Source organism: Vulpes vulpes, chromosome 12, assembly GCF_048418805.1.
Source record: "Vulpes vulpes isolate BD-2025 chromosome 12, VulVul3, whole genome shotgun sequence".
Classification (NCBI taxonomy): domain Eukaryota; kingdom Metazoa; phylum Chordata; class Mammalia; order Carnivora; family Canidae; genus Vulpes; species Vulpes vulpes.
The window spans coordinates 110948125-110963847 of record NC_132791.1 but is presented as its reverse complement, the minus strand read 5'-3'; the positions used below and the strand labels follow the sequence as shown (position 1 = coordinate 110963847).

The following is a 15723-nucleotide window of genomic DNA, read 5'->3' as shown; positions in this document are numbered from 1 at the left end:
CAGTCAGGTACGCGCTTATTGCTTTCGTTCTTTTCCCCCATTAAGGGAGTGGAACCTACTCCGGCTTCAAAGAACAATTTACAAACCTGTTCCTAACCCAATTTTGATGGGTCATAAATGTATACATGCCACTAATGATGATACTTTTATTTCCAAATTCCAATAGATGACACAAATATCAGGTGCAGTTAGCGTTTTTAATCAACCAATAAACAGCAGTATGATTAACACACAGAGCCCACTTTCACATTTGTCCCATCTGGATTATTTTTCTAAATGCTTATCGTGTAGCTTTATTTTCAGCCTCTTTTTTCTTCTATCTGGGTTATCCTTTTTTTTTTTTTTTTAAGATTTTACTTATTTATTCATAGAGACACACAGAGAGAGAGAGGCAGAGACACAGGTAGAGGGAGAAACAGGCTCCATGCAGGGAGCCCAATGTGGGACTCGATCCCAGGTCTCCAGGATCACACCCCGGGCTACAAGCGGCGCTAAACCGCTCAGCCACCAGGGTTGCCCTGGGTTATCCTTTTTATAGGTAAACCTCTTACCTCAGCTTTCTACTGAGCCTTCTTGCCCCTCCATGACCTCTGTTTTCACGTTGTCCAGAGCCAGGATGTCCCTCTTTCTCCTGACCCCTTTAGGCAGCCCCTACGCACCTCACCAAATGCCTGTGTGCAGTGCTGGCTGGTTTCAAACACTCAGGTTATTGTTATTTAGACCAAAGGAACAGAACTGTTTTTGGCTGAAGAGAGAACACAAATAAGGCTAGAAAGATTTCGGTTCCACATAAGGAAAAACTTAGGAAGTTTAGAAACTTCATACAGAGATTCGGTAACCACTTGCCAGGTTTCATAAAGAACACATTAGTATGAGCTGGCCCACGTGGCCTTGAAGTTCCTTCCAACCATGAGTTTCCACAATTCTGGACATAAGGGGGCAACTGTGTGACAGATCACACTCCCCACAGAGAAGTGAATGACACAGGTTCCATTTGTTTGTAGCTGGGAATTAGTCCAGTAAGACACCTAGGCTGATTAGGGGACAAAAGGCAAGCATCTCGTTTGCTTGCCAGTACTGGCTCATCTCATAATCAGAATACAGAAACAGCCATGTGCTAGCAGGGAGCTGCCCAGTGCTTTTCTGTTAGTTGCCTTTAAAAGCAATAGTCATCACTTCAACACCAAAAATCCAAATCTAAAGGACCCACACTTAAGTTCAATATATGATCATATGCCACTAAGTCAATTAGCAAGCTTGCTGTGCTCTCCAGGACTCTAGTTGGTCATGAAAGCAATGAAGGGAGGCGCTGGCAGGGTGCTGCTGGGATGGTAGATGGGGCACTGCTTATATTCACAAGGCCATGTGGCCCAGGCATAGCGAACAGCAGCCAGAGTGCCACGACAAGAACCGGTACTCAGAGTCAGAGTCTGAGCCGAGAAAGCATTCATGGGAGCCGGGAGCCACTTGCACTGATGATTGCTGCAACATGATATCTAAAGAGAGAATCATAAAGTCAGGATGGTTAAGTCAGGATAATTCCAAGAGATTGGGAACTGCCCATTAGACAGACTAGAAGGGAGAGAAGGAGCCACTCTTAGTCATGGGTCCATTTCCTACAATAACCAGAACAAACCTGAGTCCAGTTTGGGTTTGGTCAACATAGCCATAGTGTGATGATAAATGTTGACGTGATAAAATAAATTAATAAAACACTGAGTTACTGAGGGAGACAAGGAACCATAATCAGAGCATTTAGAGAAGGTTCCCCTGAACAACCTTGCTGTGATCCTTCCGACCAGTTGGCAAAGCTCAGGACCTGAGCCAGTGGAGCCATCCAGCTGCTGCTACCACCCTGGCACTCCCAAGGGAGCCAGGCAATGAGGAAGGGGCACAAAGGAACCTTGGATAATTCACCTTTCTCCAAACAGAAAGCAATCCAGTGAAGGGGACATAAATTATCCAGTACCCACAGGTTAAATTCTATCCTGCTCCCAACTCTGATTCTAAGTCCAGATGACGGGCAGATGGCCAGCAGCTGACTACAGAGAACGAGCTCAGTATGTATACTTCTGGGGAGCTGGAATGACCTAAGACCCGGTGTTCTAAGCTCAATGGGGTAAGTGCTGCCCAAGCACCTGAGGCCAGTGGATGTTGTAGCTGGGACTCCGGAGGAGGAGCACCCTAGGTAAACTCATGTACAATTAAAGTATGTCTTCAATATTCATTCATTCCTTCCAGTGACCTTTTACCTCCCCCCACACACAACTCCCCCTGCAGCATGATGGCCTCATGGTCCCCAGAGACAGTCATCTGCATGTTCCATGAGTAATGCCTCCAGATGCACCTCAACTTTGGAAGACCCCTACATAAGCTCTGTAATTATTAGCTCTACTTCCACAGTGGAATGACCCTCACAAGGTATGAGAAGAAAGTAGTTCCATTACATTAATTCACACTGACTTACAAATCCCCAAGCTAAGCCTCTCAAAGAAGACACTAAACTCAGTCTCAGAATTTGGGAGAGTGTGACATAAAAAAGACATCCAAGGATGAGGGAAATAACCCTGAGTGAGGGAAATAACCCTGAGTGAGGTTACCAATCTTCCAATTGGTAACCTACAAATAAAGCCACAGGCCTTGCCAGAGCAAAGATGAATGCTCTGCGAGCAAAATACAAAAGGAGTATTTTAATGTGGATTCATTTTCCTTTCCTTGATTGTCCTATCAAAATTGCCTCTAAGTGAAAGAATTAATAGCTACTCAGTCACCCCTCTGGGATAAACTCCGCCCTGCCAAAAGAAACCAAGCTCTGCCCACAGAAATGTTACAATTAAAGAGATGGGCTTCAGTGTGGAGAAAATCCTGACTCCCAACACAGGACGAACCCCTGTTGTTTCAACTATTCTCACCTCAAATATCTTGTCCTGCCTCTGCACCTGGATCTCCTGAGAATACATGAGGTTGAGCAGCCCCTTGTCGGCCAAGAGTTCCATCTTCTCAGGCAGTGGTCCTTGAAAGATCACCTTCTCCCCATAAGCCACTGCTCGGGCCCCCAAGTGCAGCCGGTAGGCCACAGTCTGCTTGTCTCGAGGGTGGATGCTATAGGATAAACAACAGGGAGAGAACTTCAGGTTTGAGCTCAACGGTAACCATACTTTTTTTTTAAGGATTATACAAAGCACCCTTTAGAAAGGTAAGAATAAAGATGCCTGGGTGGGGGGTGGGGGAGACCCCTGGGTGGCTCAGTCAGTTAAGCATCTGCCTTCAGCTCAGGTTATGATCCCAGGTTTCTGGGGTCAAACGCTGCATCAGGCTCCCTGCTCAGCGGGGAGTCTGCTTCTCTCTCCCTGCTTGTGCTCTCTCTTGCTCTCTCAAATAAATAAATAAAATTTAAAAAAAAAGAATAAAGTTGACTAAATCTAACAGGGATCAGTGGCTCAACAGCTTAAGAGACATGGGTGAATGATAATAATCATAAATGAGGCTCTGAGCCCCCCATGGGTTACAAACCTTGAAAAAGTAGAGGACTTGGAAGGAAGGAATAAATGTCCCTGAGGGAGGAGGAAAGGCACCAGAGCAGAGCTAACTCGAAGTTATTCTAACCACTGAAATCCTCTGAATCCATTGTTCATTACTTGGTCTCCTCCTGGTTTTATTCATCTAATCAATCAATCAATCTTCTTTGTTCAAAAATAAATATTTGTTAAAGTTCCTACTATAAACCAGACACTAAGTGTTGGGCCCCGTTTCATTTCAAATCCCCTTGTATCCCACAGCTGGCGTGTGGGAGTCATCGGAGCCACTCACCCGTATCACGTTACTCCCTGTCTGAGTTCACTGAAGCCAGGCACAGCCGCATGGCCTGCTCTGGCCAATGCAATGTGAGCAGAAGTTACCTTAATCACCAGTGTGAGCCTTGAAGGTGACTGGAAGCACAGATCAACTTGGAATCTCTGTCACTCTGGATCTGTGAGGGATTATAATGAGCAAAGCCTCTCTACTGACCTTCTTTGGACTTGTGATGTGAACAAGAAATGTTGTTCCATCAAGGCACTGCTATGTTGGGGGGTTTAGTTACTGCAGCACGGGCCGGTGTAAATGATTAATAGAGAACACTCATAAGGTCCAATCCTTAGAGCACTCTGTGCCCCTCACAAGTGAACGTCAGAGTGAAGGCCACAGACAAAGAACATATAGTATTGTTCAAGCAAAGCCCAAGAAGCACCCCCATACCTGCCAAAAGGTGACTTCCTATCGCAGAGATCCATTGCTACTGCCATGAAAGTGTTGGGCATCCTCAGGTTGGGGACATAGCCAAAGTCTGCTGTTTGATGCCAACGGATCTGGGGAAATGTATCATCCGAGGGTGCAGACAAATAGGAAGATAACTAAAAAGTAGAGAGTGCTGCATCAGAATCCTATCGTAGAGTCTTCTTCATAAGCAGACTCTGCTTCTGCTTCATTCATTCATTCAAAATGCTCATTCAACAGGTATTTAGTGTGCTTCTTACTGTTGTGGCTGAATGTCCCTCCCCACACACACCACCGTGTGTTTGTGTCGCCCCTCTCGTCAAGAGGTGTAGTCTGTTTCTTTTCCCACTGAATCTGGGCTAAGCCTGTCATGTTCTCCAACCAACAGAATGCGGTGGAAGTGATGTGCAGCTTTTGAGTCATTGCCCGGAGCGCCTTTGCCTTCTCTTGGAACCTGAAGATGGCCATGTAAAAAAAAGTCCAGCTACCCTGCTGGAGAAATGACATGGAAGCGGGGAGGCCTGGGAAATCGGAAGACCCTTAGGAGAGAGAGGGGTTAATGTCCCAGCAGGCTCAGCCGAGAGGCCAGTCACGTGAATGCTCAAGCCTTCAGTTCAACTCGCAGCCACATGAGCAAGCCCGGCTGACATCACACAGAGCAGAGCTAAGCTGTCCCAGTTGAGCCCTGTGCAGCCAACCCATAGAATCATGAGCAAATGCAATGGCTCATGTTTTAAGGCCACTAGTTTGGGTGTAGTTTGTTACAAAGCAACAGGTAACCGATACACCTATCTATAACATGTTTGGGTGCTACAGGGAATCTGCCTATGAGCCTGTGGTAGACTGCATCAAAGACCCCAATTCTTCACACCTTCCTATATCCACACCTTCCTACCATTTGGCTTTGTGGTTTCTCCCATTAAGAGAAAGAGTACATTTCCCCCACCACTCCCTAAGCTAAGCTATGTGGTTTGCTTTGGTCAACAGACTGAAACAGAAGTTATGGTGTGTCAGTTCCTAACCTAGCCCTCAAGAAACCTGTGTGATTCCCCCGCTCTTTCACATTTCTGCTGTCACCATGAGAATCACACCTGGGCCAGCCTGCAGCCCTCTGGAGAAGGATGAGAGCTGTGGAACAAAGATCCCTCGTCTAACCCACTCCAGCCAAGGCTAGATAAGAGCAGAGCCCCAACCCTACCCCGTCCCACCCCTGCCACTGACCCATAGAGATCTGAAAGAGCTCAGTGGAGCTCCCCCAAGATCAACCAGCCCCCAGCTACCCACACGAGAGCCATAATAAATGTTAGTTTAAGCCATGGAGTTTTGAGGCGATTTGTTACATAGCAGTGGCCACCTGGTACAAGTACTTCACAGCTCCGTTGGGGGACAGCCCTGTCCATAAGAAATGTTAATAATCAATAGTATAAAATAGCATGGATTAAATGCTGTATCAGAGGCACAGACAGCAAGTACTCTGCAGCAGAACAAAGTTTATTATTATAATACAACATGGTCTCAGAATGTGTAAGAAGAAAAATGGCTGGGCCTAGAAAATATGAGCAATCACTACAAACAGGACATATTAGAACCTTTATAATATGCAAAGGTAGGAAGGAGAAAGGTAATTTTGAGAGAGAGAGAGAGAAAGATCAGAAATGGAGCTGAACTGGAGGGTTTATGTAGGAAAAACAATGTTGCAAAGACAGTGAGGCAAGTATCTGGATAGTTTATACTTTACCCATAAGCTACAGAGGTGATGGTTGCAGAACATGGTGAATGTACTAATTAATGCCCTTGAACTGAACACTTTAAAATGATTAATTAATTTATTATGTGAATTTCACCCTCAATGTAGAGAGCCACTGAAATTATTGACATGATAAAAGGACTATTTCAAAGGATTAACCTAGTGATTGTGCAAATGATTCTGTGTAGAAAAGAGCCGAAAAGCAGAGAGAGTGATGGTTCAAAAACTACCAGAACATTCTAGACCCATAAGAGAAAAGCCTGCCCTAAGACAGCAGCAGGAAAGGGATGTGCAGGAATAAGAAAACTTCAAAGACAAATGACAAAAGCAGGCAACCACCTGGATAGGGGATGGGACACAGAGAAAGGACGGTATCCATCACTCCGAATCTGGACATCTGATCTCTGCATGGGATTCCGCAGATGTAGGTAAGGTCCTTTACCAGCTGACTTCAAGCTAACCAAAGGAAGAGTAGGAAGGGAGCCCAACTCAGTCAGGTAAGCCTTTAAAAGAGGGTAGAGTAGTCAGAGACTCTCCTGCTGACCTTCAAGAAGCCAGCTGCCATGGGTTCTACAGCTTCAAGGAAACAAATTCTACCAACAGCCACCTGAGCTTGGAAGGTAACCCCAAGGCTTAGCTGAGGCCCCGGCACTATCCAACACCTTCTCTGCAGCCCTGAGTGGAGGACTCAGCTAAGCCATGCACGGCAGGCTCCTCGCTCAATGTGTATAGCATGGTTTTAAGCTGCTATATATGCCATAATTTTTTAATGCAGGAATAGAAGACTAATATGCCAGGGATAGAACTTTGCAGGCAGAAGGAAAGGAAAATGGCAGACCCTAGGACAGAGTATGCCTAGCGTGCTTAAAGACAGTAAGGCAGCCAGAGTAGCTGAAGTGGAACAAGTAAGGCAAAGAAAATCAGGAAGTGATGTCAGAGAGGCACTGGTGGCAGGGGCAGACCACATATCGCTTTGTTGACCTCACTCATATGGAGGAACCACTGGAGCCTTTTTTAAAGATTTATTTATTTGAGAGAGAGAGAGAGAGAGAAAGCGCAGAGGGAGAGAATCCCCAAGCAGACTCCACGCTGAGTGTGGATCCCACCTTGAGGCTCCATCCCACGACCCTGAGATCATGACCTGAGCTAAAACCAAGGGTTGGACACTCAACAGACTGAGCCACCCAGGCACCCCTGGAGCCTTCCGACATGGCTTACATTCAAAGGCTCCCTTTAACCGAAATGTTGAGAATATCCTAAAGGGGAAGAAAAGGGAAAAGCAGGAAGACCAGTGAAGAGGCAATAATACTTCAAGGAAGAGGTGATGATGCCTCAGACTGGCGCAGGAGCGCTGAAGGCAGTAAGAGGCTGGCTGGCTCTGCAACATCCTGAGTAAACACTTCCATCTAGACTTAAAACTGACAGACTCCTACTCCTGCAAAGGGCAGAGGCTCCCAGGAAAATTCCTTAATATTACTGTGACGCACGCGGCCTCACTCTTCCTTCCTTTTTTCTCTGATATTTATATCACCTTGCTCTCTGATTTAGACTGTGCCTTATTCTTAGCCCCAGTCCAGCCAATGAGAGGCATCAACCTGTTATCCCCCTCTCACAAACCAGGATCTAAGAGTAAGTCAGACCACAAGCTGGGAAACAGTCTAGGTGAGCAAACCACAGTCTTGGACTCCATTTGAAAACATCTGTCCCCATCAGAGGAGCTATGTTTTGAAGAGACTGCTACCCCTTGGCCTTCTCACTCCCAGAGCCAGTAAACACCTGAGGTCATACCCCACAAACGTAGCCAAATGAAGCTTTGAATACAGGAAGTTTTCTGCTTCTTGGCCTCTTCCAGAAAGACTAGAAAATCCGCAGGAAAACACCGGAGAGGGTGCACTAGTAGTAGAAAGGATAGGATCTGGAACTAAGGGGACATTCCCAGTTCTCTTACTAAAATCTCTTAGGCAAGTCTGCTTTAACATATGAAATGCTCAAAGGTGCTAAAGCTTCCCAAAGGAACTCCACCAAAAGGCCCAGTGAGTGACCCTTCTTCTTCTCACACAACACCCAGAAGAGCCACGCTCAGCAGCCAGTGTCATGATGAGAATCATAGCAACCGAGCTACCGGAAAGAGTCTAGGGTATGTACTAGCCTGAAGCCCAAGAGGCAGAAATGCTAAACACAGCCACTCCAGCCAAGGAAGCTGTTTTCAAAATGGCAGTTTGAGAAGAATTCCTGCAGCAATTCGCCAGCTTCATTGCTTGCACTACCCCAGAGTGGCCACGCAGAGGCACCAGCATACTCCACACCCAAATGAAATTCTTGTTTTCTCGATCTGAGATCTACTAGGATGCTGTTCAGCCTCCCACAGGGCTTAGTAGAAATACTGCCCCTAATGAAGGCATATGATAGCCAAAGAATATAAAAGTGGCCACATTCAGAGGACTTTACAACAGCATCCTTGCACTCCGCTCCGCCGTTCCTCCAAACCCTTCGTACACAGGCATACTCCTCAGGATTCCCTAGTCTCCTGCTCTTGTTTCCTTCCCATGCTTCAGTACTAGTACCAGTTCATCCTTTCTTGCAGACCAACTATCCCTCCAGATTTTCTGACTTCTCTCATTGACAACAAGAAACACTAACATCACCTGGCATATGCCATGCTTTATGTGGATTAACACACATAATAATTATAATAAGGAAGATAATGAAAAAATAATACTTCAAATAATAATCCTCCTATTCAATAACTGGTTCAAAATCACATAGCCAGAGAGGTGTCAAAGCTGGATTTGAATCCAGGCAGGCTAGCTCTAGATCCATGCACTGAACCATTATTATGTCATATTTGGTATTTCTCTTTGAAGGTATACATTTGTATTCCCAGTTTTCCACAAGCAACCAACATGTTTTTGTCGATGATGGCCAGTGAAAGCCCTGAGACTAAGGGACTTAATCTCACAAAACGGTAAGGCAATAAGTGCAAGGACCAGGTCTCTGATTCACGCTCTATTTCTAGCACCTCACACAGTTCATGGCATATAATAAGCATACGACACATAGTTAGAATTGGCTGGAGTCACATTCAAATCACCATCTACACAGCAAAGACAAAAAAAGAACCTCAAAAGTCCAAATGGAGTTTCCACCAACAGAAACACAGAACTGATGACAGGGCTTGCTATTTTGATAATAATGAGTAGAATCATCCTGTTTCAAAGTCAAAACAAATGTGAGAAAGGAGAAAGAACATGGTTGTAACATAATTATAAGTGGAAAGGAGGTCTATAAAAAAATCTTTATCCAAAAAAAGGTACGGTGAAATAGGACAGGGTGGAGGAGACGTGAGGACGGTGAGCAGGAGGGATCTGTGGGTGCAGAGCCAGACATCTGGAAGTATGTGTGTCCAATTCAAATATTAAAGCCTATTCCATTATTATGCCATGAGTTGGGCCCCATTTTTCTAACACCTTACTTGTTTTATTTCCTAGATTGCAGGGAAGTCAGAACTACCACCCTGCTAAGAAGTCCAGGTCTTGGAAGGGCCATATGAACAGGTAAGGTCACACCATTATGAACTTGGTTGAATACATTTATTCCTTTTAGAGAGCAGAATCTTTCTGACTAGTTGCCGCTAATTCAAAGTATGATTTCCCTCGATATTTTCTTTTCATTCATGTGTTAGGCCATATTTAACGACTGCTGACCAGTTAGATACTGGGATATAAGTGTGATCCAGGAAAACATGGTCATGGGCGCAACCAACATGCAAGTAAAATGGGAAGGACAGGGTGCTAAGATATCACCCATCTGAGGAAAGGAGGTACCTACCCCAGATGCTGAATACTCACAGAAGGCTTCCTAACCTGCTATCCTGGCTGGGGTCTAAAGGATGAAGTTGGCCAGGAAAGTGTGGGAGAGAAAGGGTGCTCCAGGCAAAGAGCACGTGCAGGGGGCTGGGAGAGAGAGCAAGCTTCACTGTAGGGGCTGGAGGAAGCACCACCGAGTTACGGAGGGCGTGGGGAGGTGAACATTCTCGCACATAGCTGCTAAGAGTACACAGTTTATCCAAATTCATAAATGTCTACAGAGGAACTTGAGGACAGGTTCAATCCCTTAAACAGCATTCAGTCTGACCTTGGAATTTCACTTCTGGGAATTTATCCTACGGGAAGAATTAAGCATGCATGCAATGATTTAGCCACAAAGAAAATAAACTTATGCCACTGCTTAGAAAAGCAAGATGTGTAAAGCAATCTTAGAGCCCATTTATTGAGAGCTAGTTAAATAAATTAGAAGACAACCAATATTATAAGTTGTTGATTAATATTTATTGGCATGCAAACTGCTCGCGATATGACATTAAGAGCAAAAGCAAGATATGGTACAGTGCCATGGTATGGATCCCCCTGCAAAAAACACATGAGCAGAAGAGGTCTGCTTACTTCCGGATTGAGGAATTAGAATTGTTTCAGCTTCGTTTTGCTTGTTTTTTAAATATATTTAATGAACACGTATTCCTTTTTTAATTAGAAGCATCAGCCACTTTTGAACCTTTTTTTTGCAGATGTACTTGCCCCATCAGTTAACTGAGATGAGTCTTATGCTCAGTTCTCAACCAGCTGACTATGAGGGCAAAAAAAAAGGACTATGGATTGCACAACATACCCCACACCAATGGCCCAAACCTTCTTCCTCCCCACACATACCTGGACAAATCCAAATGGGAAGAAGCGCTCGGTCTGCCCCTGGGAGCCATGGTGAAAGGTTTGGCGCCAGTCTTCAATGAGTGCAGGGAATGTGCAGTTGTACAGATCCCTGTTAAAATTCATATTGGACTCCCCTAAAAACAGTCCAGATCATGAGAGGAGTTTGGGATGGATGCAAACACAACCAACCTTTATCCATACCCTTAGGGAGTGGGCCTTCCTACGGTCTCTTTGGACTGGGCTTCTGACTTGTTCTGGCCAAGGGGGCCTCAGCACATGGGAGGCAAGCAAAGGCTTGAAGAGCCTTGGACTTTGCTCTCTCTTGATACACTGGACCCCTGAGACTGCTACATAAATGATAAAGAAGTCAAACCAATTTGCTCAAGGCTGGGAGGCCACCTGAGTCCTGTGATGCCACAGCAGTCAACAGACAGAAGAGAGAGGCCATCCTAGGTTGTCTAGCCACCAGACACCTGCCAGGTGGCCAAAGGCACATAAAAGATCCCAAAAGAAATTAACTAAAGCAGTCTATGCAGGAAAACTACCCTAACAATCCAACAAATGGTCAGCTGAATAAGACTGTTATTTTTTTAAGTCACTAAGTTCTGGGGTGGTTTGTTATGTAGCAAAAGCTAACTGATACAACGAAGAAACAGCAAAATGAGCACTCACCCTGGTACCATATCACCCCTTTCAGAGTCATATTATGCAGTGGATGGATCATGGCATTCCAGAGAACAGAGTGGTTACTGGGACCAGTCACAGAATTAGACTGAGTGAACCTACAATTGATAAGATGTGCAAGTGTCACGAGAGAGCTAGTGACTGATCACGTGACAATCCCTAAACTAGGTATCTATCCAGCTTTTGCTTGGCATAAAATTCTGATGAAAGCAACACAGAATCAGAGTGAAACACTCTGTTTCACACAAAAATATGTGAACAGCCTCCAACTTTCATAACTATCCTGGTTCTTCCAGGATAAGTATATCAGTCAACTTTCTAGGAGTTCAGAGGGGGCCATCCCAGTTTCCAGATGAGGTCACTAAAACCAGAGAGGAGGAGTGTTTTATTATCTGTGTCTCAGGCAGACAATAAATTTATTTAACTGGTACTCAGTGGATAGACACTTGGATGTTTTTTAAGCTTTCTGCTTATCTTCCTTATAGCGAAAATCACTGCCTATAGGCTTAATTATGTTCTTAAGATAAATTCCCAGAAATGGAATTGCTGGGTCAAAGGGCACATTTTTTCAAGGCTTTGAACACATTCCTAAATTTCTCTGAAAGATACATATGTGAGTTTATACTCACGGCAGCTATATGGGAGAATGCCCACTTCCCCACACACTTGGTGGCATCCCTTGACATCCCCAGAGATCTGGAAAGCCTGGTTTTAGATCCCTCCCACTCTATGTAGGCCATTCTCTCAGTTCCAAAGCCGAACGTCTTCCCTCTCCCACAGGTATGTCTACACCAAGAGCTACACCAAGAGCCCAATCCTCCCCCATGGGTCTTCCCAGATTTAATGAAACAGCATCTGTGAAAGCAGTTCCCATACTTTAATCTCTGTGTTGCTGTTAGTGTTGGGATTTTATCCACAGTATGTTAATAGTATCTACACTTCTAGAGGTTGTTGGGAGTACTAAGTGAATTAATAGATATAAAATGATTACAATAGTATCCAACATAGAGGAAGCTTTCGGTAAGTATTAGCTATTACTAATTTTAAGGAAAAGAATCATAATTGCATCTTGACATATTCTCAGATAAGCATGGTGCTAATGACAGTGGAAATAACATCTCACATGTCCAAGGACTAAGCTATATACATTCAGTACATATTTGGACACTCCACAAATACCTGACTCTCCCAAAAAAACCATGATCCTTCTCTCTTATAAAACTTCCTAGATATTTTTCCCAGACTACAGGATCCTTTCTTACCCTTGTGTAGGAACTCCACAGGCTTTTAGCGACCTTTCAGATGACCAGGCTTCAATGGGTGTCCCACCCCAAGAGGAGGAGATCAGCCCAATGGGGTACTGCAGAGTGTCATACAAGTTACGCCCAAACAGCCAGCACACTGCTGACATGTACTCGTAAATTCCATGGCCTAAGTTCTCTGTTCAGGAAAAGTTAAAGAAAATGAGTCAGAAACATAGTAGTTCTACAACTACATATAAGTCACTGGATTGGCACTGCAAAAGATCCAAACAATACAGGTACTCAAAAAGTTGAGAGTGTAATACTGGGAATTCAAATCCGTTTCGAATGAAATAAAATTGACTGAGCGCCTTCTAGGTGTCAGGCACTTCTAGATGGTTGAGATACAGTAAATAAAGAGATAGAGAGAGACATGGAAGCTCTCCTCATAGCAGACATTCTACAGAATAAGACATTTACCTGCAGGACACCCAGGTGGCTCAGTGGTTGAGTGTCTGCCTTTGGCTCAGGGCATGATCCGAGGGTCCTGGGATTGAGTCCCACATTGGGCTCCCCACAGGGAGCCTGCTTCTCCCTCTGCCTGTGTCTCTGCCTCTCTCTGTGTGTCTCTCATGAATAAATAAATAAATTCTTTAAAAAAATAGACATTTACTTGCATAAAATATACGGCAAAATATGGTTAAGTGCCTCCAGGGGTACAAACAAGTAGTAAGGGGTTTTAACAGCAAAAGAAAGGATAGTGAATGAAAGACAGATCACAAAAAGCCTAATAAAACTGACCCCCTCCCCTGAGCTTCCATAACACTCTATGCAGAGTGTTTCCCTTACCCCCCTAAACTATTAGCTGCTTGAAGGCAGGAACCTTATCTTATTTACTTCTGCTTCCCCCATGTCTAGTACCTGATGGAGTCTCAGTAAATGTCTGTTGGCTGGTGTTGGGTGGCTGTAGGTAGCTGGCGTCAAGAGGGATCTACTGACGGGTAGGTAGAAGGAAAAGGTCAATAGGGGGTGGGGGGGTGGGGGTACAGAGCTGGCATTCCAGGCAGAAGAAACGATGTAAGTAGGCATACAGAGCAGGAAAAATGTTGAAAGTATTTGGCGCCTAGACCACAAAAGGAGAACAGCAGAAGGTAAGATGGGAGTCACATCTTGGAGGAAAGAAAGCAGAAAGCCAGAAAGCCACTTGGAAATGCCTGGGAATGAGAATGCGTGGAAGGCAGCCCCACCATCCAAAGTGTCCACACCCAGGCAGCCTGGGTGGCTCAGCGGTTTAGCGCCGCTTTCAGCCCGGGTTGTGATCCTGGAGACCTGGGATTGAGTCCCACACCTGACTTCCTGCATGGAGCCTGCTTCTCCCTCTGCCTGTGTCTCTGCCTCTCTCTCTCTCGTGCTCTATGTCTCTCATGAATAAACAAATTTAAAAAAATGTTTTAAAGTTAAAAAAAGAAAGTGTCCACCCCCTAATGCCTGCCATCTGTGGAAATGTTACCTTACATGGCTATGGGGACTTTGTAGGTATGACCAGGGTTGAGGACCTTGATTGTCCTGAATTATCCAGGTGGCTCCCATCTAACATGAGTCCTTAATATCAGAGAACCTTCCCAGCCAGGGTCAGAGACGTGACAATAGTAGGAGAGGCGGCAGGAATTTAGAATATGAGAGCGCCATGATCTATTGGGCTCTTCCCCAGATACCTGCAATGCCTCATCTTTCTCAATTGGGACTTCCATGGCCACTCTCAACTGACTGATGTATCACTGACCTCTACCCCCTGAAAACCACAACCCTGTCCCAGCCCCAACAGTCCTACTGTACCCCCTTCCCTGATGTATTTTATTTATGTATTTTTGTCTCATTAGCTTGCTCACCATCTTCCCTATCCCTTGATACTCAACAATGTATTTGGTCTCTAAATTTAGAGTGAAAGGGAGGTGATAGCAAGGTATAATGTATTATCCAAATCTAATGGAATCCTGAGTTTTGGGTAACATATAGGGAAAGTTCATAGACCAAAAGATTTATCCAAAAATTTACCCAAATTGAATCAGTGCCTGAATTCAGATAGTGTGATACTTGAGTAGTATCAGACACTTTGTATATAATGTACTGATTTTATTATTCATTTCCTGTATTCCTCCACTCTAGAATGCAAGCTCCATGAGATCAAGTGTTCTTGCCTATCTTATTCACTGCCATCCCTCCTCAAGCACTCAGAACAGTGCTTAGCACACAGCAGGCTCTTGAACATTTGTTGAATGAATTAACACTTGAAAATGTGGGAGCAGACAGGAAATGACAGATGTTGGCGAGGATGAGGAGAAAGGGGAACCCTTTTACACTTTTGATAGGAATGTGAGCTGGTGTAGCCACTCTAGAAAACAGTGTGGAGGTTCCTCAAAAAGTTAAAAAGAGAACTACCCTATGACCCAGCAATTACACTACTAGGTATTAACCCCAAGATACAAATATAGTGATCCAAAGGGGTACCTGCACTCCAATGTTCATAGCAGCCATGTTCACAATAGCCAAACTGTGGAAAGAGCCCAGATGTCCATCAACAGATGAATGGATAAAGGAATATTAGCCATCAAAAAATGGAATCTTGCCATTTGCAACAACGTGGATGGAACTAGAGGATATTATGCTAAGCAAAATAAGTCAATCAGAGACAATTATATGATTTCACTCAAATGTGGAATTTAAGAAACAAAAGAGAGGATCATAGGGGAAGGGAGGGAAAAATAAAACAAGATGAAATCAGAGACAGAAACAAGCCATAAGAGACTCTTAATCACAGGAAACAAACTGAGGGTCATTGGAGGGGAGGGGTTGGGTGATGGACATTAAGGAAGATGTGTGATATGATGAGCACTGGGTGTTATATAAGACTGATGAATCACTGACCTCTACCGCTGAAATCAATAATACATTATATGTTAATTAACTGAATTTAAATTTTTTTTTAAATGTGGGAGCAGAGATTACCAAAGTAAAGCAGGTACAGACAAAAAAAAGGGATAAGAAAAAGCACAGGGGACCACATCTGGAGGAAGAGACTGAAGAAAGAAAA

At 44.4% G+C, this 15723-nt stretch overlaps 1 protein-coding gene across 5 annotated transcripts in view; it reads right to left on the bottom strand.

The window, feature by feature from the left end:
* Positions 1 to 178: 178 nt before the first annotated feature.
* Positions 179 to 15723, bottom strand: part of SIAE (sialic acid acetylesterase) — a 73855-nt gene continuing 58310 nt past the window's right edge. For all 5 annotated transcript variants that reach the window (XM_025998997.2, XM_072729476.1, XM_025998996.2 and 2 more), the window contains 6 exons: positions 12654 to 12831; positions 11380 to 11489; positions 10708 to 10841; positions 4237 to 4391; positions 2913 to 3102; positions 179 to 1496 (listed from right to left, as the gene is read on the bottom strand). In XM_025998997.2, the coding sequence (XP_025854782.1) occupies positions 1278 to 1496; positions 2913 to 3102; positions 4237 to 4391; positions 10708 to 10841; positions 11380 to 11489; positions 12654 to 12831 (986 nt within the window). In that variant the 3' untranslated portion in view covers positions 179 to 1277. The remainder of the gene's footprint in view (positions 1497 to 2912; positions 3103 to 4236; positions 4392 to 10707; positions 10842 to 11379; positions 11490 to 12653; positions 12832 to 15723) is intronic.